Raw genomic sequence first — 21,718 nt, 5'->3', positions numbered from 1 at the left:
CCCCAGGTGCCCTGACCCAGGTCCGTGTCCCCCGGCCTGCGGCCCTCTGGTCCCATCACCCCTAGTGGTCCCTTTGTGACAGAGCCACCCCCAACATCTGGGGCACAGTGGGGCATCAGGGTTCCTTGGTGTTCTTCTGGGGCGGCTGGTAGCTGGAACCCCCAGTTCCCCCATGATGCAGCCCCCCACTCCCAACCCCCCACATCCAGGGCCAGCGGGGTACCTTGGCCTTCTGCAGCAGCAGCTGATAACTGGACCCGCCCAGCCCGTCGGTGTTGCGGAGACCCCTAGCTCCGCCCCCCACATCCAGCCCGGCGCCTTACCTTGGCGTTCTGCAGCGGCGGCTGATAACTGGACGGCCGATAGAACATCCTCTGGGCGGTGTCGGTGTGCACATCCCCGAGGAAGAGCTCCTCCACCAGGCGGTCCAGGCTGTGTGGCAGGTGCTGCTTCTCCACGCGCACCAGCTGCAGCTCGTGCATGGCGAAGTTCACGGCCCGGGTGCACTCGCGCCCGCCCTCCTCCTGCCACAGGTCGTAGGGCACGTCCTGCACCCAGGCACCCCCGGCAGGCACGAAGCCGGGGCACGTGTGGTTGACCAGCTGCCCCAGCCGCTCGGCCACCGCTTCTGAGTGGCACACGACCTGCACGCGGTGCAGCTGGTAGTCGGCCTCAGTGCCGCCGCGGATGATCCAGGAGGCCTGGCGCAGGCGGATCTTGCCGCGGACCACCAACGTGTAGGTGGGGCTGGTGCAGCGGTTGCCGCCATAGTAGAACTGGTAGGCCTTGAACGTGTTGTTGTGGTAGAATCGGTAGGACCTGGTGATGAACTCGGGGCCCGACCGCACCTCACAGCTGCGGGAAACCAGGGCAGACACCCAGTGAGCCCGGAGCCGCAAGAGGGGGGCATCACAGGGGCCCAACCCTCACCTCACAGCTCCGGAAACATGGAAGGATCCTGTGAGCACATTAAGCTGGGGAGGTCATCACAGGGGTCCGGCCCCATACCTCACAGCTGCGGTCAGTGGGCTGGCCAGAGAATCCGTCCACTCATCCCAGATCCTAGTCTTGGTGACATTGGGACGTTCCTCTCACCAGTCTTGGCCTTTAACCTGCTTGTGTCTATTATTTATATATAAACCTAGTAGGTATGGTAAATCTGGTTTAAGCCGTGTGTGGCTAAATCAAGCTGTGAAGCTGACATCCCAAAGGCCAGTGGTTCTCAAAATTACTGTTAGCTTACAAACTGGTGGATGGGCATTAGGGCTTCCCTGATGGCTCAGTGGGAAAGAACACCTGCAATGCAGGAGACGCAGGAGATATGGGATTGATCCATGGGTCAGGAAGAGGAGGAGGAAACAGCAACCCACTCCAGTATTCTTGCCTGGGAAATCCCATGGACCGGGGGCTACAGTCCATGGGTCACAAAGAGTCAGACAAAACTGAGCATTACTGGAAGTGGGTGCCATTCGCTGGGGAGAGACCTTCATCTACCAGCAGATGCTGAGTGGACATATGGCACCCAGTGGTCCTCTGAGCATCTGCCTCTGTGACAGAGGGAGAGGAAACCCATATTCCCCCCATCCCCCAGGGAGAGAGGAGTCCTTCCATGTAAGAGGCATTCATGTCTGCTGCCATGGTTTAGACAAGAGCACCACTGACTTCTCACACCTCATGTAACTTGAGAATCTGCTGATCCAGTTTTGAGTTCACATCCACTGGCTTCTCCATCAGCCCCCCAACTGACTCCCCTCACCCAGCCCTCAGCCATCTCCAGCTGGAACTAGTCTCCAGCCTTTTAATTGGTCGTCCCCAGGTTGAGACAGGCTGGGACCTAGGACCCTTGGCTGCAGTGCCTGAAGCTGGACACACCTCTCCTCCAGCAATGGACACACAGAAACTACGAGACTAAAAATAACTGTGTGCATGTGCAGTTGGGCAAATTATGGACAACAAGATACAGAAAGACCAAAAATCCCACTGCCTTCTGAAGAGCCGGGAGCAAAACCAGGGGACTGTGTGTACCCCCTGCACTCAACACCACTTAAGGGGTGGGCAGACCACCTAAGCCATCCCACCTGCCGAACCCTGAACAACATACCCCCTACCCTCATCCCATGTAAGGAACAAGCTCGCCCTTCCCTTGGGGGGTTGTTGTTATCCTTGTTTAGTCGCTAAGTCGTGTCTGACTCTTGTGACTCCATGGGGTGTAGCCTGCCAGGCTCCTCTGTCCATGGGATGTCCCAGGCAAGAGTACTGGGATGGGTTGCCATTTCCTCCTCCAGGGGATCTTCCCAACCCAGGGATCGAACCCGAGTGTCCTGCATTGGCCGGTGGATGCTTTACCACTGAGCCACCTGGGCAAGCAAGGCAACCTATTACTTCTTTTTGCTCCCCTCTGCAGCAGCAGGGGCCCCAGTAAAGCCTGGCCTGAATTTCTTGTCTGGCCTCTGATTGATTTCTATTGATTAAGGAGGCCAAGAACCCTACTATCCTGTCACTCTTTCGACCATCCCTTTGAGCCAGAGCATCCTTCAGTCACATTGCATCAGGCTGTTAGCAGGGCCCTTGCTGAAATCTCTTCAATGGCATCCCAGTTCTCTTACATTAAAAGCCAAACTCACAGAGACTTGGCCTGCAGGGGCCCTGGGAGCTGGTTTAGCCTCCTCCTTGGCCTGCTGGGGGCTGTCCCACCCCCGCCCCAGGCACAAGGGCTACCATGGTGCTTCTTCAGTCCAGCCTCTGCTTGCCCCCCAGCAAGAGCTCTTCCCAGTCTTGCATGGCCAAGGACATCTCAGCTCAAGTGTCCTCATCTTGGTAGCCCTTCCCACCCCAGCCTGTCCTAAAATAGGGGCCCTGATACTCTCCTGGAGCACCTGTTGTTTTTTTTCCCTCCTTATAACACTTCGTGTGTTTATTTGTGAAATTCCTGAAGATGTGTCTGTTTGACTCTCTGCTACACACACAAAATCTAGAACTGTGCTCAGGCGCAGTAAACGTTTGTGCACTTCAGAAATATTTGTTGAACAAAATGATAAATTATTTAAAAGTACACTGGGTTAAGATTGTCTGTGCCAATACTGATGAGGAGGTTATTCTGAGAAACCCCATTTTTAGGGGAAAAAAAACCTTCTGGGTCTTCCTTGTCTTATTCACTTTTTCCTCTCTTCTCCAGATGCCTGTGAACCCTCCGAGGCACCTGGGCAGGGTCTACACAGAAGGCGTCAGATTTCACTATTCCTTAGCCTAGTTAGCCATGTGAATTTGCAACAATTTAATGGGCAGGGTGAAGACTACAGGTCTGCCTCTGGGCTATTTTTAAAAGCTCTAATGGAAGATAAACCAGAGCTCAAACCAGGATAAATCTCAGCTCCACAGCCTGGAAAAGAAGCCAAGAGCTGTGCCCTGGCTGGTCCAGGCAGTGTGGGTCCTTTTTAACGTACTCTCAGACTCTGAAGCTGGATATCAACTTACCAGAATACCGCTAGACTATTTAGACCATCAGAAGCTTGCACGTCATGTTTCAGGGTTGGTGAAACACAGACTCCTTGCTAATTTCACTTGCTAATGGTTTCTTTTCATACACGAGTGGTCCTCAGGTTCAGTAAACAAGGACGCTTTCACTCCCAGGTGGCTTCACAGTGGCACCGTATCCCCACTGCCCAGGCTAAGATTTCTGCAGGACCGAGCTCTGTTTCTTCATCAACCCAGGCTTCCAAGAGTCGCTTGGCTCTGAGTGAGAACTCAGACAACCCCAGGATCACTGTGGGTTCTAGAAAGTCTCTGTGTACCTGAGAAACCCTAAGAAGTGCACTTGCCGGGCCCTTGCGCCCGGCCGCTTACCCGGTGGACACCCAGTGGCCCTCGATGGCAGGTGGCATCTGCACGGTAATCCTGGCTCCATTGTGGAGGTGTTTGAGCATGTGATGACACTGGGATTCCTTGAAGGCCCGCCAGGCACTTTTCTCCAAGGACCTGGGATGGGTCCTGCTGTCCGGACGAAGGAGAGCAGAGCCCTCTCCCAGCCCTGAAACAGAAACGTGGAAGCAGGTGTCAGTGGAGCCCTAGAGACGTGAGACTGGCAGAGCAACTTCCCCGAGGCAGGGACGTCCCCCAGGTGGGAAACGCCGTGTCTGTGGCTGTTCCTGCTCTCCTGGAATTCACACGCCTCAGTGGGAAAGGGTATCAGGAGATCCTTGCCCAGCTGAGAATATGGGATCTGGGGAGACAATGAACGTGACTTCCATGATGTCACTTGATGAGTCCCTAGCAAAGCCGGAGCCCAAACCCAGTTTCCTGAACCAGCCAACAAGGCCACGCCTCTGGAAGCAGCTGTGCAGGGCTGCAGGGGAGAGAAGCCCGTGCCTCAGGGCCACCGAGGCTGGAGACAGGGCTGGAAGGATGGCAGGAAGGGAGGTCCGGGAGGTGGACAGGCCACACACAGCAGTGGCCTCAGCAAAAGGGTGAAAGGAGATGGTGGGAGAGGCCCATGGAGCTCAGGAGACACCCTGCCATAAGGGCTCCCTTCTGCTCGTGCTACCTCATGCATCTTGGGCTCATGGGTCTCCAAGTGGATACCCTCTAAAGGTGATGCCAGGCCGCCACTCACCTTCCAAGGGGGCAGGGGTGATTTCCCCCAGTGATCTTCCAAAGCTGCCACTCAAAGTTGGTGACAAACAAACATATGTTACAGGGTTTAAGAAGACTGAACACTTGTAAATGTTTTCCAGGGTAGAGGGGACCTAGGACAAACGTCTCTTTAGTACATGTGGACCAGGTTGGTCAAAATGTGCATACCACCGTGTGTTCAGGAAAAGGCAATGAAAACAGACGGAGCTGTCTTTCTGAAAGCCTGCTGTTCCTTCTGAGAGTCACTCCTGAAGTAACTCATGATCTGATGGGTCTTTATCGTGGACCCACTAGGTATTCAGCACTGTGTTAGCAAAAAACAAAACAAAACCAAAAAAACCACCATTAGACAAACATACAACAATAAAAGATGGGTGTTAACAAGACTGATTGTGGTAATCGTTTCATAATAACTGTTAAATGCTATGTCACCACCAAATCTGTTCGGCCAAACCATGTAAATCACACCCAACTTAGAGTGTGTGTATGTGTATGTGCTCAGTTATGTACAACTCTTTGTGACTCCATGGACTGTAGCCCACCAGGCTCCTCTGTCCATGGGATTCTCCAGGCAAAAATACGGGAGTGGGTTGCCATGCCCTCCTCCAGGGGATCTCCCCAACCCAGGGATCGACCCCATGTCTCTTACGTCTCCTGCATCGGCAGGGGGCTCTTTACCAGTAGAGCCACCTGGTAATGCGGTGACACTAAGACTCAGAAATCTGCATCAGGTGGTGCAGACACCAACGCTTAGGGCTGTTAAGTAAGGAGCCCTTTCCTGTGGCCTTGAACTCCATCCCAGTGAAGGCCCTTCTGCTGTAGTGATGGTCCTGGGTACTCCATTCCCGACCCTCCCCAGAGAGGAGAAGGAAACAGGCAGGACACAAGCCTGCTAACCTGGCTATTTCTCTTTGCAAAGCCAGCCTGTTTTCAAAACACATGCACTTTGATTAGCCCCTCTGCCAGCCCCACAGTGAGGCCCCTTCAGTAGGTAGGCTGTGGCTCTGAGCAGGAAAGTCTGGAAAAGTCAGGGGCAACCTGTTAGCAATCCTACATGGACGTCCACCCTCACTATCTTCTGGTGGGGTATCTATCCCAATTCCAGGGTTTCAGTCCCCATTTGTCTGGCACCTGTGTGGACCTCTCTCAGTTGGTTCTGAACTTGAGGCTGGAGGGGGGTGCCTCCACCAGCCCCAAGAGCCGTGATCATCCTGACAATAGGAAGCACTTCCTGAGTCTCCCGGTGGGAATGAAACGAAGAAATAATACAGTATAACTTGCCATCTGTTGAGTAGTCAATTGTGTGAGCAATTGTTATGTGGCTAAAAAAAATAGACTTTAATTCAAGTCTTCAAGTCACGAGACACTGGGAACTGGGGAAGATTCTCTTTTAAATGTGACACTCAGCATTCAGTCAAGATGCCATGCTCTCAGATCAACCAAGCCAAGCTCTGTTCTAAAACTGATTTATATAAACCCCTTTACACTCTGCAAATGTGTCCCCGTAAAGCTAAGGAAAGCTAGAAGGGAGTGGATATGGGAGAAATGCCAGAGCTGGGCTACTTGGGTTTGAAACCGGATCAGCCACTTAATAGATTTCATCAAACCCAAAACTTCAGTGATTGTTAAGATGCATCATTATTTTATTACCAGTGACAAAAAGCACTTGCATTTAAACAGTGACACAGGCCTTAGCAGCAGTGCCCAGACACCCTCAGAGTACGGCCTCTGACTGCTTCATCTCTGCAGAGAGATCCGGCCTTCAGCTGCAAAGCTTCACTCGGGACAGTAATGGCTCTGCTCTACAAGGATCTCGACAACAAAGCTCAAACACAGCCTCGTCTTTTCGTGGGCATCTTCCCTTCCACATAACTGTTTCTCAGTGAGGAAACATGTAAGGGCAGCTACTTCCCACCCTCACTCTGAGATAAACACTTGACCCACTGATGTCACGGGACACCCCCAGCTCTCTTACTGGGCTGCCTGATTTCCACCCTGGTTTTGTTCTTGGCACTGAGAGTGGATTTCCCTGGTGGCTCAGATGGTAAAGCGTCTGCCTGCAATGTGGGAGACCCGGGTTCAATCCCTGGGTCAGGAAGATCCCCTGGAGAAGGAAATGGCAACCCACTCCAGTACTCATGCCTGGAAAATTCCATGGATGGAGAAGCCTGGTGGGCTACAGTCCATGGGGTCGCAAAGAGTTGGATCAACTGAGCGACTTCACTTTCACTTACTTTCACTTTTGTTTTCAGCACTGAGAGTAGAATTTACAAGTGAATTCTAACACCTGGCTCAAACTTTCACTCTATTTTCAGGACCAAGCTATTGGCAACTATGCCACAGATGGAGAGTAACAAGAGCGCACAGAGAGGAAGTGAGGTGAGGACAGTACGGGCAGCTGGGTCCAGGCTCACGCAGGTGAAGACCCATGTTCCCAGCATGACTGCCACCCACAGGCTCACGGCTGGAAGATGCACACCCACTGTAAAGACCTTATTTATGAAAAGACATCAGTCCTACAACCGATGAAACACACAACGGCACCATGACCACAAACCCATCACTCGGCCCCACAAGCTCCCGTGCGCGCACCTGTAAGGAGGAGGTGGCAGCACTGCGGGGTCCTGGACTCAGTCTCAGGACTCGCCAAGAGCGTTTCCTTTAGCACATGGTTCACGGTTCTTATTAGAGGTTAGCTGCTATTATTTTGGAGAAGGCAATGGCACCCCACTCCAGTACTCTTGCCTGGAAAATCCCATGGACGGAGGAGCCTGGTGGGCTGCAGTCCATGGGGTCGCTAGGAGTCAGACATGACTGAGCGACTTCACTTTCACTTTCATGCATTGGAGAAGGAAATGGCAACCCACTCCAGTGTTCTTGCCTGGAGAATCCCAGGGACAGGGGAGCCTGCTGGGCTGCCGTCTCTGGGGTCGCACAGAGTCAGACACGACTGAAGCGACTTAGCAGCAGCAGCTATTATTTTAGGGCTTCCCCAGTGGCTCAGTGGTAAAGAATCCACCTGCAATTCAGGGGCCTCAGGAAACGTGGGTTTGATCCCTGGGTCATGAAGATCCCTTGAAGGAGGGCATGGTAACCCACTCCAGTATTCTTGCCTGGAGAATACCAAGGATGCTGGTGGGCTACAGTCCGTGGAGTTGCCAAGAGTTGGACAAGGCTGAAATGACTTGGCATGCACACATGCTTTTATTTCAAATGATGATCAGGCTCTTGGAGGCCCTGAGAAAGCCCTTCCTAACAAGACGGCTACCATAATGGAGAGAGTCCCCCTGAGCCTGGTGCACTCTGAGCTCTGCATGGACAGAGTGCCCAGAGGTCTGGGCTCCCAGCAGCTGACTCACTGGTGACCCAGATGGACAGGAGCATGGGGGCCCGAGGCCGGTGACAAGCGCTACTCACCGTAACAAGTGCCCATGTGCTGCCCCTCTGTGCAGCGCAGGAGCTGGAAGCACAAAGAAGAATGAAGCTGAGTTTTTCCAACATGGAGACTCTCAAGGTCTCACTGGGCTGGATGTCTGAGGACCAGTGTGGATGGTGGCCAGGTCTGGAGAGGAGGTAGGTTCGGGGTGGGGGAAGAGGGCATGGTACTCAGGACCTGTGTGGTTGTGCGGGAGGCGGGCGCCACCCAAGGAGGGTGCCCACAGGCAGCTTTATAACAAGGGAAGGAAGAAAGAAAATCCCCAAACTACCAACTGCACATCATTAGAGAGCAGGCAGAGTCAGACACGACTGGAGCAACTTAGCAGCAGTAGCAGCAGAGAGCAGGCAAAGGGCTTCTAGAGACCAGTCTCCATCTTGCTGCTGCTCCTGTTGGACAACGAGCCACATCAGGGCCCAGGCGAGGTGTTGCCCAGGAGGCCAGCAGGACTGAGGACTCAATAGACAACCCCTCCCTGGGATACAGGGCTACCCACCAGGTGGGGATGAATCTCTAGGGTGGGAAATGGGACTGGAATTTATTCTCTTTTTATCTTTTTCCTTCGAAGTACCCATCAACTTGATGGTTCTTAGGAAGCAAAACTGAAGGGGTCAAGTGGGAGTAGGCAGGAGAAGCTGTCTCTAAGGGTCAGCTCTGGATGGGGTTGCCAACACTCACCCAGCTTGCCTGGTGTGAGTCGTGGACACCTGCCCCATGTGAAAGTGAAAAGTGTTAGTCGGTTGTGTCCAACTCTGCGACTCCATGGACTGTAGCCCATTGGGCTCCTCTGTCGATGGGATTCTCCAGGCAAGAATACTGGAGTGTCACAATGAAGAAACAGACATAGAGAACTGACTTATGGGGAGAGGGGTGGAGAAGGTGAGATGTATGAGGAGAGTAACATGGAAACTTACATTACCACTTGTAAAATAGATGGCCAATGGGAATTTGCTGAATGTCTCAGGAAACTCAAACAGGGGCTCTGTATCAACCTAGAGGGGCGGGATGGGGCAGGAGATGGGAGGGAGGTTCAAGAGGGAGGAGATATATGTATACCTATGGCTGATTCATGTTGCAGTTTGACAGAAAACAACAAAATTCTGTAAAGCAATTATCCTTCAATTAAAAAAAAAAAGAATACATAAGTGAGTAGCCATTTCCTTCTCCAGGGGATCTTCCCAACGCAGGGATCAAACCCAGGTCTCCTGCATTGCAGGTGGATTCTTTAGCATCTGAGCCAGGCTCCGACTAATATTCAATCAACGGCTGGGAGTGAAAAGGCCACATGAGGCACCTAGTTCAGCTGTAGGGGAGGCCATGTGGACCCCACTCCCCGCAACTCCTTACACCCCAGGACTCCCTTCCCAGGATCAGCCATCGGGTACCCTCCAAGACCAGTCTTAGACTTCTGGCCAACCCAGGGTCCCATTTTCTCACATTGCCAGGACTGTGTCAGCTCCAAATCTGGGACTGAAATTAGCAACTCATTCATTCACACCATCAGAAAGGCTCTGGAGGGCCAGGCATTCACTCTGTAGGCACATCCTACAGTTGAGGAAGAAACCAGACCCCAGGGCTTATGGAGGGGCTCGTGAGGGGGAGTAGGCTCTGAGTTCAGCCTTGGGGGGGTTCCTGGAGGGGCTGCTGTGTCCTGAAGACAGTGGACGTGGTCCAGGCAGTTTGCAGCCCACGCCCAACACAAGGAGGAAGGATGGAGAGGCCTCATGGAAGAGAGACCCTGGTGTGGCCAAGGACGGAGCCCTGTGTATGTCATCTTGAGCATGGAGTGGGCTGGACCAGGGAAGAGGAACCCAAAGCTTTTAAGCAAACTAACACAGGATAAGGATTCCATTTGGGAAAGACTGCTTTTCCCTTTTTTGGAGGGATGAGCAGCAGGAGGATCAATTATGAAGCTTCTGTCATGGCTCAGTGTATCATTTTTGCCTGAATATGTGAGAAAGATGAGCGAAGGGACTTGCTTTCAACAAGCAGTAAATCTTCTCTGTGGTTCTAGAGAGGCATGGACCATCTCTGGCATGTGGTAGGGAGAGGTCTCACCAAGAAGGTATTTAAAAAGGAAAGGAGGGAGGGAAAGACAGAGGAAACCAAGAGTATTACTAACCAGCACTAAGTCTGGAAACAAACTCTTGCAAAATACTTAAGGGTCCACTTTCACCCGTCTTCAACAGCTTAAATCGACATCCAACTCCAAGGCGGCGTCTGTGATAACAGTTACTACCTGAGTGTACTTATTACTTATAATAGTAAATGTCTTATCATGCATAATAACTTTAAAACCCTCCATTTGATTAGATTATCGGTATAATCAGAAGTGCATTGGCTAATCACCATATCTGCTGTGCTGTGTGTTGTCCTGTGCTAAGTCGCTTCAGCCGTGTCCAACTATTTGGGACCTTATGGACTGTAGCTCGCCAGGCTCCTCTGTCCATGGGACTTCCCAGACAAGAATGCTGGGAGTGGGTTGCCACTCCCTCCTCTACGGGATCTTCCCAACCCAATTTGAACCTGAGTCTCTTAAGTCTCCTGTACTGGCAGGTGGGTTCTTTACCACTAGCACCACCTGGGAAGCCCCGTCGCCATATTTGGTTGCTGACAATTCTGCCATTGAACACTGAGTGCAGTTGACATGACGGTCTTTCAGGTTCTTAAGGCGGTGCACGGTGAGGTCACCGTTAGGAATAGCAGTGCCTGTGGGCGGTGCTCTGGATGCAGCAGTCATGGGTGAGCAGGTGACAGTCCTATTTAGGCCATGAGAGGGTCCCCCTCTCTGTGTTTCTCACATGAGTGAGGAAACACACATGTATGATACACACACAAATAACATCAAGGTTTTGGTGAACTAAGGAGTCTAGATGTATTGGTCAGTTGAGAAGACTCACTCATCGGGTCTCATTCGTTAAGTTTTGTTGCAAATGACTACAAGGAAAAGAGCATCTCAAAGGTTAAACAGCACCAGCACAGGTAGAAAGGGGCTGTTTCTAGGCTTCAAGGTGACTCTGGCCAGTCATCGAACAGGTGCCTTTGTGCCCCAGTACAAGTTAAAAATTAGAGGAATGGGAATGATAACTACCATCTGCAAAATACTTGAAGATTCACTTGACTCACATATTATCTCGTTTCTCAAATATCAGGCACATGAACAGAAAGGAGCAGAGGAAAACCAGTCTTCAAGGTCAAGGGTGTTAGGAAGAGCCAGGCCCTGATACAGCCACACCCAGCCGGCCCAGTCAGTGGTGCTCTGATGAAGCGGCTATCAGTGTGACTTCACTACAGAACAGTCTCTGACATCTGAGGTCTCAGGCCTGGGCCCAGATCAAATGGTTATGACAAAGGGGCAGCTTCTTCCAAGTACAGGACCCTGGAAGGACACTGTTCTCTTGCTGAAAACAAACTAATTCCTCAAGGCTCAGGGGACAACTTCATAGATGACCTCTTGCAGAGAACTACATGAGTTCCTAGGGCTCTGGAGGGTGTATTCACATGCCTGGATGTGTGCGTGCATGTGTGTTCCTGCATGTGTGTGTGCAAGAGCAACTCATTCCCACGGGCAAAATCACTCACAACAGAAGTCCTAAATGACTCCAGAATGACCTTTACTTCTACCATGATTGAGAGTCTACTGTTCAGACAGTGAAAACTCCCAGAGATAGCAAATAAAAGACCAGATTTCCCCAAACGAGAGGAGACACAGGATTAACCATTTACCCAGGGATTTGTGCCCTAAGTTCAAGGCCCATGGGGCCAGGTGACTGTTTACAGCCTCCAGGTCGCCAGGCTCTGCTCACAGTAAGCACCCCTGAACACTGGCTTCAACAAGGACAAATGCAGTATTTCTCTATCACCCACACTGATCCCTGAACCCATGCTGTTCTTGAAGAGTGAGCCAGGCCACGGACAGGATCAGACAGAAGGTGAAGGGCAGGTGTAGGGGGCGGACAGAGTAGTGACTCAGAGCCAACCTTCCCCTCAGCAGGTGGCTGCAGGCCTACTGGGTGCAAGGTTGTATTATATGAGGCCGGCCCCGTCACTGACACATGAAGGGAAACTTGGGGGAGAGATATGGTGTGTGGCCACATCCCCAAGTTCTCAGTAACATTTAAAAAATCTGAGTCCCCTCGATATACCCTGCAGCTTCTGACCTGCCCATCTAGACTGAGGATCCAACACTCCAAACCACCATCCACACTATAAAGTGAGAAATCAGTTGGGAAGGAAACACTTCCAGGCACACTTGGACACCTGGAACTGAACTCAACTCTGAGCTGGGTAGTCACTGCAAAGGTGCTTTAATGCTTAAAAAAATTATATCAAAACAGCCAAGTAAGTATAACATCAAGACATGCACAATGGTGGTTTTGGAGGGTGGCAGGTTTCTGAAAGACCCGTCCCCCCTCACCATGCACCTTGTATCCTGGATGCAACGTGACCTGCATCCCTCTTGCACAAGAGCGAGGATGCCTCTCTGGGTGGAGCATTGTGATGCAGACAAATCCATGGAGAGACGATGGGACAACAGGGGACATGCAAGTGATCATTCCACCAAGACATCGCCTAGCCCATGAAGGGGGCCCTCGAGACGGTGAGTGGGCCGTGAGGTCGGCAGGCTGCTCCACCGCCCACACGGCTGCCATGTTTTGGAACAAAAGCTGGAGTTCACTCCAGACGGGCACCTACACTCACCATGCTCTTGTTTTTATTTCCATGTCTCTGGAGATCAAAGCTGAGAGAGTTGCTTTTGCCAGTCTTTAAACTTTCTTATCTGAAAGCATTTTCCCTTTATGAGAAACACAATAAAGTCAAGATTTCAAATTCCTGCTTTCATTTAACTTCAGATGAAAACGAGGTAATTCTCTAAGTCGTTTTCTTCTAAGGCCTCGGTGTCCGGGCCAGACGCTGGGGTTGAACCACAGACGGCAGTCCTGCCCGCTGGGCCTGGAGCTGACGGCTGCCACCAAGACTGCTCGCCAGAGTCATGTGTGTGTGTGAGGTGTGTGTGACTATGTATATGGTGTGTGTCTGTGCGTATGTTGTGTGCACGAGGTGTGTTGTGTGTGCATGTGTGGTGTGTGTGTGCATGTGTGGTGTGTGTGTGCATGTGTGGTGTGTGTGTGCATGATGTGTGTGTGTGGTGTTTGGGCACTGTGTGTATGCACCTGGGGTCTTCACAGTATGTATGTATGTGGTGCATACATGGTATGTGTGTGGTACCTATGTGTATGGTGTGTGTGTGGTATGTATGTGTTTGTGTATAGTGTGTGTATATGTGCATGGTGCACATGTGGTGTATGCATGGTATGTGTTTGAACGTGTCTGTGGCACGTGTGTAGATGTGTATGGTATATGTGTGTGTGGTGTGTGTGTACATGGTGTATGTATGGTGTGTGTGTGTGGTGTATGCTGTGTGTATACATGCTATGTACATGTGCATGGTGTGTTCATGGTGTGTGTGTCTATATGCATGGTGTGTGACAGTGTATGTGGTGTGTGTATATATGTTATAGTATGTATATGTGATATGTGTGTGTGTATGTGTATGGTGTGTGTGTGTGTGGCATGTGTATATGTGGTGTATGTATGGTGTGTGTACGTACATGTGTATGGTGTGTGTACGTGGCATGTGTGTGTGTTATGGTGTGAGTGTATATGTTATGGGGGGTGTGTGTGTGTGTGTATGGTGTGTCTATGTGCACGGTGTGTGAGTGTATGGAGTGTGGGACTCCCAGAAGGGAGAAACACTGCAGTCAGGGCAGCGCGCCAACCTCCCGGCTCTGGGCTCTCCATAAGCTCTCCCCTTCCCCAGGTGTTCTCAGGAATCTTCAGGAAGGGACTGCCCCTCCTCCCAGCCTTGTCCCCAGCCAGCAAGGACACAGGCACCAGGAGGCCCTGGTAGACAGATCTGGTGACGGAATGGCTGAAGGAAGGAGGCTAGAAAACCCTTCGAGAACAGGAGACCCTCAGTCACTGCAGGGTGACTTCACATCCTTTCTCTGACCTAGGTTCCTCTGATTACACGACTTTCCAAAATAATTTTATTCCCAAAGTGAGAAGAACTAAACGTCAATGTCAGGACACACAATGTCAGGACACAGCAGGCGCTCCTCCTGGGATGGTGACAGACTCTCCTGAGCTTTTCCCCAGGATCACTTCCACCCCACACAGGGGCTCCTAAAGACACTCACGCCACGTAAGCTTCCAGCAGATGCTCACAATCACCAACATACCTTTTCACATTTCTAGTCCCAAATGTTTTATCAGGCTGTCATCAGTCTGTGCCTTAACGATGTGCATTTGCACAGCCCTGTCTCCCACTGATGTTGAGCTCTTTACTCACTTAGGGAGAAAAAGAAGGAACACAGCTACAATGAGTCAGCTCAGCCACATGCTTGAGGCCGGTCGGTTTCTTCCACAAAAGAATATTTACAATCTGCCTACGACCCTTGCTCCCTGCTATGAGCAGCTGAGTCCTATTTCTTTTCAAGATTATATTTTATGACTAAGGGGGAAAAGGTATAGGAAAGGCAATGTATTTTTGGTCACAAGAACTGCCTTCAGTAAAAATCATATTTCAAAGATTCTATTTTACCCTATTGCAATGTTTCCTTGCATTCTGTTGGTTAAACAATCTTTTGGTAATCCACACAGTTTTGGTTGGGTTTTTTTTTTCAACTTTAAGAGACTACACTGGAGTGAAACAGAATAGCTCAAAAGTGTCTTCCCATTTCAGAAAAGTCAATGAATGCTACAAAGTAAACGGTGTTGAGGAGAAGACCATCTCCCCAACATCGGCTCCAAAACTTCCTCCCAAACATTTTGTTTCCATCAGCAGAGAGAATCAGCACTCTGGGCACGTGACAGCACCACTTATTCTGAAACGCCTCGTTGTTAATCTGTGTTCTGGAGCCGGATGACTTTTGTGACTTTTTATCGAAGCAAAGAAAACAGCAACAAGGGACATCCCTCAGCTGCAGACCCTCATGACATTCAACCAGCTTTATTTGGACTAAGAAATGCAATTGTTCTCAGGAGGTGAAGGAGGGGAGAGTAAAACTGACATGCATGCTTTCACATCATCACATTTTGAATTTGGGTCTCTCACCACATTTACAGTTTAAAAAAAAAAAAGCTAAAATAAACAAAAGGCTCCTGTCTTGCCAGACCCTAATTTACTCACCAATAGGATCTAGGGGTGATTTATGACTTGCCTGAGTTGAAATAAAAGTAACCCCCAAACTGAACAAAGATCAGATGCCAAACACAATAGTTTCTCCAGCGTCTTCACCTGGAATCTTCCTGAAGGTCTTGTGCACTCTGTAATCTTATTAATGAGACTTGGTGGAACAAATAATCTATAAATGATGTCAGGAACTAAATTAATTAAAGTTGGCCCCAAGTACATGCATCACCATAGAAAATATGTTTTAATCTACTAATTGCTACCATATTAATAAATAAACAAATGGCATCCTAAGGTTGTTTTTGCTATTCGGTCACTCAGTCATGTCCGGCTCTTTGTGACCCCATGGACTGCAGCACACTAGGCTTCCCTGTCTTCCACTATCTCCCAGAGTTTGCTCAAACTCGTATCCATTGAGTCAGTGATGCTATCTAATCTTCTCATCCTCTGCCACCCCCTTCTTCTCTTGCCTTCAATATTTCCTAGCATCAGGATCTTTTCCAATACCAGTAGACATATCATTAAGCCATTCTAAAAGAGTGCAGGCAATTTTCTTCAGACTGATGACTTCTCTTAAGATAAATGATCAAGCTCCATCTGTTACTACAGAATCTTTAAATACTTGCAAGACCCCTAACTACAGAGTAGGACACACTCTGAAGCCACTCCCTTGGGTTAGATGGACTAATGCTCATATTTTGTTAAAAGTACTTCAAGTAAGTAAAAACAGGTCAGAAAAGGGGGAAAGGAAGAATACTCAGTTCTTTCCTGGTGCTCTACACTACCCTAAGGCATCGTACCAAGCAAGCCTCTCTCAGATCACAGAGATTTATACCCAGAAGTACTACTCCCTCACTTTCTCTTCTGTGCTGGAGCCCCCACGAGCGCAGCTGGTCTGTGGGCAACATCAGTGTGCATAATTTTGCCACAGGAGGTTCACTTTGAAATGGGATGACTTTTTGTAGGATTATCCTCGTCATCCCCTTAAACTTGGCAAACCTTGTTTTTTTATCTTACATCCTTTCATCATATGTATGCCTGCACACACATGCACACATGTGCACACGTGCACAGCGGCTGGCCCCACTGGCTTATGCCCCTTTCCTGACTCCCTCCCAGCACACTGTGGGTCTGGGTAAACCCCGACCCCACAGAGTTCAGGCTGACTTCAGCTGGAGTCCAGAGATCTGGGGCTAGATTCGAGCCACACTGAGGCTGCACTTGGGCTCCCCTTACCCCTTGGTACTATCGCAGCTTGCACTGTGGTGCAGGAAGTGTGGTTTCAACTTCCATCCCTCGAAACAAGGAGGAAAAATTCAGGACGGGTTGGCCTAGGCTGCGTCTCTGAGGATGGCTTTTGTAGTCCAAAAGGCAAATGGCCTTGTGCAAAAAAAAAAAAAAATTCTGTTCATGCCAATTTCAAATACTTTTTTCACTTTAAAGGCATTCACCCATATGCCCATTTTCTTTCAACTACGATGAGAGGTTTTTTAGGGGACACTCTCCCCTTCATCCTCTCTCTCTGCCTCTCGTTTCTGGTGTGGGTGGCAGCTGCCGTTTGATCTGCCCGTGGGCTCTGATTTGTTTCATGTTTCAGCCAAAGATGAAGACTGCTCTGTAATTCCAAGCAGATGGGCCGAGGAGCGCAACCCTGTAATTACACCTTCTCTCTTTCTCTGGCCCTCGAACTGCGAGTCTTCCAACCTGACTTTTAAAGTCTGGGATCACTGGGGTTCTGGGTACGTACACCTTGGCCGTCCAGCAGGTCTGGCCCAGCCCAACTGGTTCACAGGGCCCTTGGAACTGTGCTGCCCACGCCGCCCGCCTGAGCAGGATGACAGAGAAAACAGTCGCTCAGGGATCCCAGGGTGCTGCCCCTCCCTCTCCTAGATGGTCTGAAGGGTCACTGCCTGACCACCTTCTGAAGCTGCATCAGAAACCTAGAGGCTGCGAGGGCGCTGACCTGCTGATCTGACGTGCAGAGGTCATGGTGGGTGTGGAGACAGGAGAGCTCTGCTCTTGGTGGACACTCTACTAAAGGGCCAGGCATTCACCTGTAGGGAAAGCTGACCCAGGACATCTGGATCATCACACGTGCTTGCCACCACCCAGCCCCACAAGTCTGCCTTCCCATCCCGGAGCAATGCTGTCTTACTTTCTTTAGTGCAATTTCTGGAGTACTTGTAAAGCCTGCTGCTCTCTAGCTGGGGGTTTACTGGGACCGCTGAGAACATGTGACACACGAAGCAGAAACAAAACCCACGAGAGCAGGAGGGAAGCAAGCTCAGGTCCTGGAGAACTGAGAGGACTAGTTTTAATTACTGCCCCTCTGCTGCTGCGAGGACCCCACTCCCTGAAAGTGCCTCCAGAGAACCTACCGGTCCACCTGGGACAGACCCCTGCCCAGCCCCCTGAGACACTCGTTCTCCGAGGGGCGCGCAAGAACACCCGCGCTGCTTTCGCCCTGAAATGATCACAGTCCTCTGCACGGTTCCCCCCAAAGCCTGGAGCTCAGCGCGAGCCCCCTGCGCTCTGACACTCTGTGAAGGGCGCACAGCCTGCGGGTCCTTGACGGCCTGTAGTCCGAAGCCCTGCGAAGTGGACACAAGTGTCGTGGGACCTGGACGGAAAGTCTGAGCGCGCGCCCTTCCAGAGAGAGCGCGGCCGACGCCCGGGAACGCGAGCCTCTTCCAGGGCGCCCAGAATGGGGCTGTGCCTTGCCGCGGGGTCACCTCGGTTCTAGGGAGTCCCCGCGGGGACACTCTCGGCTGCCGTCCCCCCCCACCCCCACCCCCGGACTCACCGTGAAGCAAGAGGGCCGGGAACAGGGATGTGAGCAGGAGGCGGCGCACACAGGACATCTCCGGGCCTCCTCCGGGACCGGCCGCGCGCGCCGCACCGCCAGCCGTCCGGGGACCCAGCTCCCCGGGACCCGCCCGCAGTCCGGGCGGCGCGGCCCGGCGGCGCGGGGACAGGGCCAGGCACGCTTCAGGCGGCCGCCGCGCGCCCCATGCCCGGCCTGGCCCCTCCGCTCCCGGCCTCCCGCCCCGCGCCTGGCCCTGAGCGCCCGGCCGCCCCGCGCCCGCCCGGCCGCCGCCGCCGCTCCGAGCTGCACTGGCCGCTGCTGCTGTGCCTCTTCATATTTCCAGGGCGCCGCCGCGGGAAGAGGCAAGGCGGGGCCTGGAGGGGGCGGGGCGGGAACGGGGCGGAGCCGGGGCGGGCCTGAAAAGGGCCAGGGGAGGGGCGGAGCGGGGGCGGGGCGATTGGAAGGGGCTGGATGGGCGGGGCCTGGAGGGCGGGGCGAGAACGGGGCGGGGCCTGGACGGGGCGGGGTGATTGCCGGGGGCGGGGCTGAGTGGGGCGGGGCGATAGGGTAGGGCCTAGGAGGGCCGGGGAGCCTCCCGACCCCTTGGGGGAATAGAAGGGCGCTGGGGTCCGCCGGCCTTGCTCTGCCCCATCGCCGCCCCTTCGCTCCCTTCCTCTCCCCTGTCCCTCCGGCTCTCCCCCCATCGTCTCCCTCCTCTTATCCCGCGGCCCTGCCGCGCCCCTCCTCTCAAACCTCATCCCCTCTCTTCCCCCAGGCCCGCCCCACTTCCCTCCTCCTCGACTCCCACTCTAGGACAGGTTCTCCTGCGAGGGTTTCACAGGTCTAGGCCCAGGACCCCCTCCCGAAAGGGGGAACACATGTTCCTCCCCGTCCCTGCCCTCCCCACTCCGGGCAGCTCTGGACCGGTGTCTTCCCTCCTCTCACCGGGGAGGATTCCCCACTTGTGCAAGTGTGGGGACAAAGAGTGGGGCGCTGCAAGGCCGGGGTCTCCAGTGGATTCGAAGAGAGTTCCGCGTTCCAAGCTTGGGGTGTTCGTGCGACTGAGGGAGAGGAGAGGAGAGGTGGCAGGGGGGAGAAAAGGCTCCTCCCACCCCGGTGAGGATGCTGAGAGCCTCCCCCCGGGGGGTTCACGAGCAGGCGCGGGGAGGGATGCAGACCCCTCTTCCAGTCTCCTTCCAGGAGACGAGGACTTGTGGGGACAGGGGGAAATTTTCAGGGTCACACTCTCTGTTGGTCTCCCCCTATCTCCCCTGCCTCCCGGCCCAAAGCTTGGTTCTGTTTAAGGTCTGTGGGTCTTGGGAGTTTGTTCATTTTTTCCTGGGCTTTAAAGATACAAAGGCAGGGACAGCCAGAGCTGCTTTTGGTCAAGGTGGCTGCCTTGCTTGCCGACTTGGGGGCTCACTCTGGTGGGCCTGGAGTTCTCTCTTCTGAGCTCCTCCAAGGCTTCCGGGCGCTCAGGAGGAGGTTTGTCAGTAAAGGAGGCTGAATCTCACCTCACACTGGCTGAGGAAAAGCAGGGACCACATGGAATCGGGAGGACATTCTGGACTCTGCTGGTGTTTTTCATAAATAAAACACTTAGAAGGAGTGACTTCCATGAGTTTTCTGCCCCTTTGAACAAAGTAGCATCAATAATTCAACTCTTTGTGTTATAGACTCTCAGCACTAGTTGAACTTCAGCATCTTTGTAAAACTTGGTAAAACAGATGAGGGCACGTGTGACAATTTCCTTTTTTTTTCCTGAGAAAGCCACAGGTCTTTTGATGTGATGGTGCTGATACTGTTTGATGTACTTTAATTTTTATCACCATCACTATCACGTTTCATCTTTAGTTTGAGGAATCATATCATGTACCACCTGCCTACCTCACGAGGATGTGGTGAGGGTTATGTGCCTATGTTTGCAAATCTGGAGGATGAAAGACACTCATGTGTGAAAGAAGGGACAGTTGTGTCATAAAACCCTGGAGCAGGAACATAGCTGAGTTGAGCTTGCATTGCAGCATCTCTCTCTGGACCAACTCTTCTCCATCCCTTGCTTGTGTCTGTTTCTAGGTTTGGGCAGTCAATTATGACCTGTGGGATTTGAATGTTGCCCATGTGTCAGTCGGGTTTAAAGCAGGAACTTGATTTCCTTGTGAATGTTGGCCAGTTGGGAATGATATAAACAGCGTATTTGACTGCTTAAACAGGACTTAGCCTTGTCACCAACAACACACACTGGGAGGTGTCTAGCTTCTTTATGCCTTTTGTCATTGGATGCCTTTTAGTCTATCAGGAAATATTTGAAGCAAGTAAATGACACGAGAGAGTGTTAGGATGGTGTGTTTATGTACAAGCAACTGGTCATTGAAATGTGAAGGTCATTCATCGCATGTTAGCAGAACAATTAGGTGATAATTTTCATAAATGATTATTTGATCCTGTCATTTAAAAGGAGAAGAAAACCAACAGGTCAGCCATGATTTGGTGTCATTATAACCATCAAATTGATACCATTTTTGTCTTTCCATCTGGCCTTACTGGTGTGGTAGAAACAGCCAGAATGATGTCACCAGTTTCAAATCTGTTTTGCCAGTTTATTTTCCACATGTGATGTCATCGCTTAAAATGCTTGACCCTCAACATCTAGCCAGAGTTGCTGCTCCCTGAAATTCCCTCACCGCCTTGTGCTGGTCTAGAAAGATAGAGTGTTCTCAGTATAGGGCTCATTTTCTATATTATTTTTTGCGGTTGATATTAGTGTACTTACTTCTGGAAGAGAACAGTGATAAACAAATGATTTAAGTTTGTCTTAGAATGATTACATGTGGATAGACGATTAGAGTCGCAGAATTGGAAGGGAGGCATTTCCAGGCAGGTAATAAGGTGACTATGGGCTGCACCTCAGAAGCTGGCCCCCTGAAACCAGCACAAGGAACTTCCCTGGGGCATTTGTAAGGACCAAGTCTTGAGCAGGTCCTGGGGTGTTGGGAGAGTTCCAGGCAGGCACAGCTGGACAAGATGCCCTTAGCAGCATCAATAAGCAAGCATGTTAGACTATTTGGAGCTACTCATAAATAACTTTTGTCATGTTGATGGGGAAGAAGAAACACAGAGTGGCTGCTCCATTTCAGAGGTGCACTTGGAACCCATGACTATTCAGTCACCCACTCACAAGGCCACTCACATGTTTACCAAGAAGTCTTTTCCCATGAACACTGAAGATCCTCAGAGCCTCGGTAGCTGGCTCAGTCTTTGAAAACCAGTCCTTTGCTCTCCCCCAGTAATCCTGTATAATGAGCAGGTTTTCAGGGATGGACTGTGCTGGGCACAGAGCTTGGATGGTCACCTTGGCTGGATTTTCTCAGAAAGTGTCTCATATCTTAGGGACCACAGAGCAGCTCAGTGTCACTTGTGTTATCTTGGGAAACACAAGGACCAAAATCCTTTAAAGCTTTGGCCACAATTTGATTTCCTAATGTCTGTGAAATTGATCTAAAGGCATGCGATCCTGCAAATCATTTGGAATTTCGGAGGTCCCAGGCCTTTCAGTTCTTGAAGAAAATGACATTTTTAAGAAGGATCATAGAGGGACTTCCCCAGTGTTCCATTGGAGCTAAGATCCTACAGGCCAGAGGGCAGCTAAGCC

General features: G+C 51.5%; 1 protein-coding gene across 1 annotated transcript in view; it reads right to left on the bottom strand.

Annotated features, from left to right (window-relative positions):
- The window catches only part of APCDD1 (APC down-regulated 1), a 33,339-nt gene extending 14,947 nt beyond the window's left edge, over nucleotides 1–18,392 (bottom strand). The window contains exons 1-3 of the mRNA XM_055559205.1: nucleotides 18,064–18,392; nucleotides 3,844–4,027; nucleotides 324–855 (exon numbers count right to left, since the gene is read on the bottom strand). Coding sequence (XP_055415180.1) covers nucleotides 324–855; nucleotides 3,844–4,027; nucleotides 18,064–18,121 — 774 coding nt within the window. The 5' untranslated portion in view covers nucleotides 18,122–18,392. The remainder of the gene's footprint in view (nucleotides 1–323; nucleotides 856–3,843; nucleotides 4,028–18,063) is intronic.
- Between the last annotated feature and the right edge of the window lie 3,326 nt (nucleotides 18,393–21,718).

Source organism: Bubalus kerabau, chromosome 21 (genome assembly GCF_029407905.1).
Source record: "Bubalus kerabau isolate K-KA32 ecotype Philippines breed swamp buffalo chromosome 21, PCC_UOA_SB_1v2, whole genome shotgun sequence".
Lineage (NCBI taxonomy): Eukaryota > Metazoa > Chordata > Mammalia > Artiodactyla > Bovidae > Bubalus > Bubalus kerabau.
This window is presented reverse-complemented; position numbering and strand designations above follow the sequence as displayed.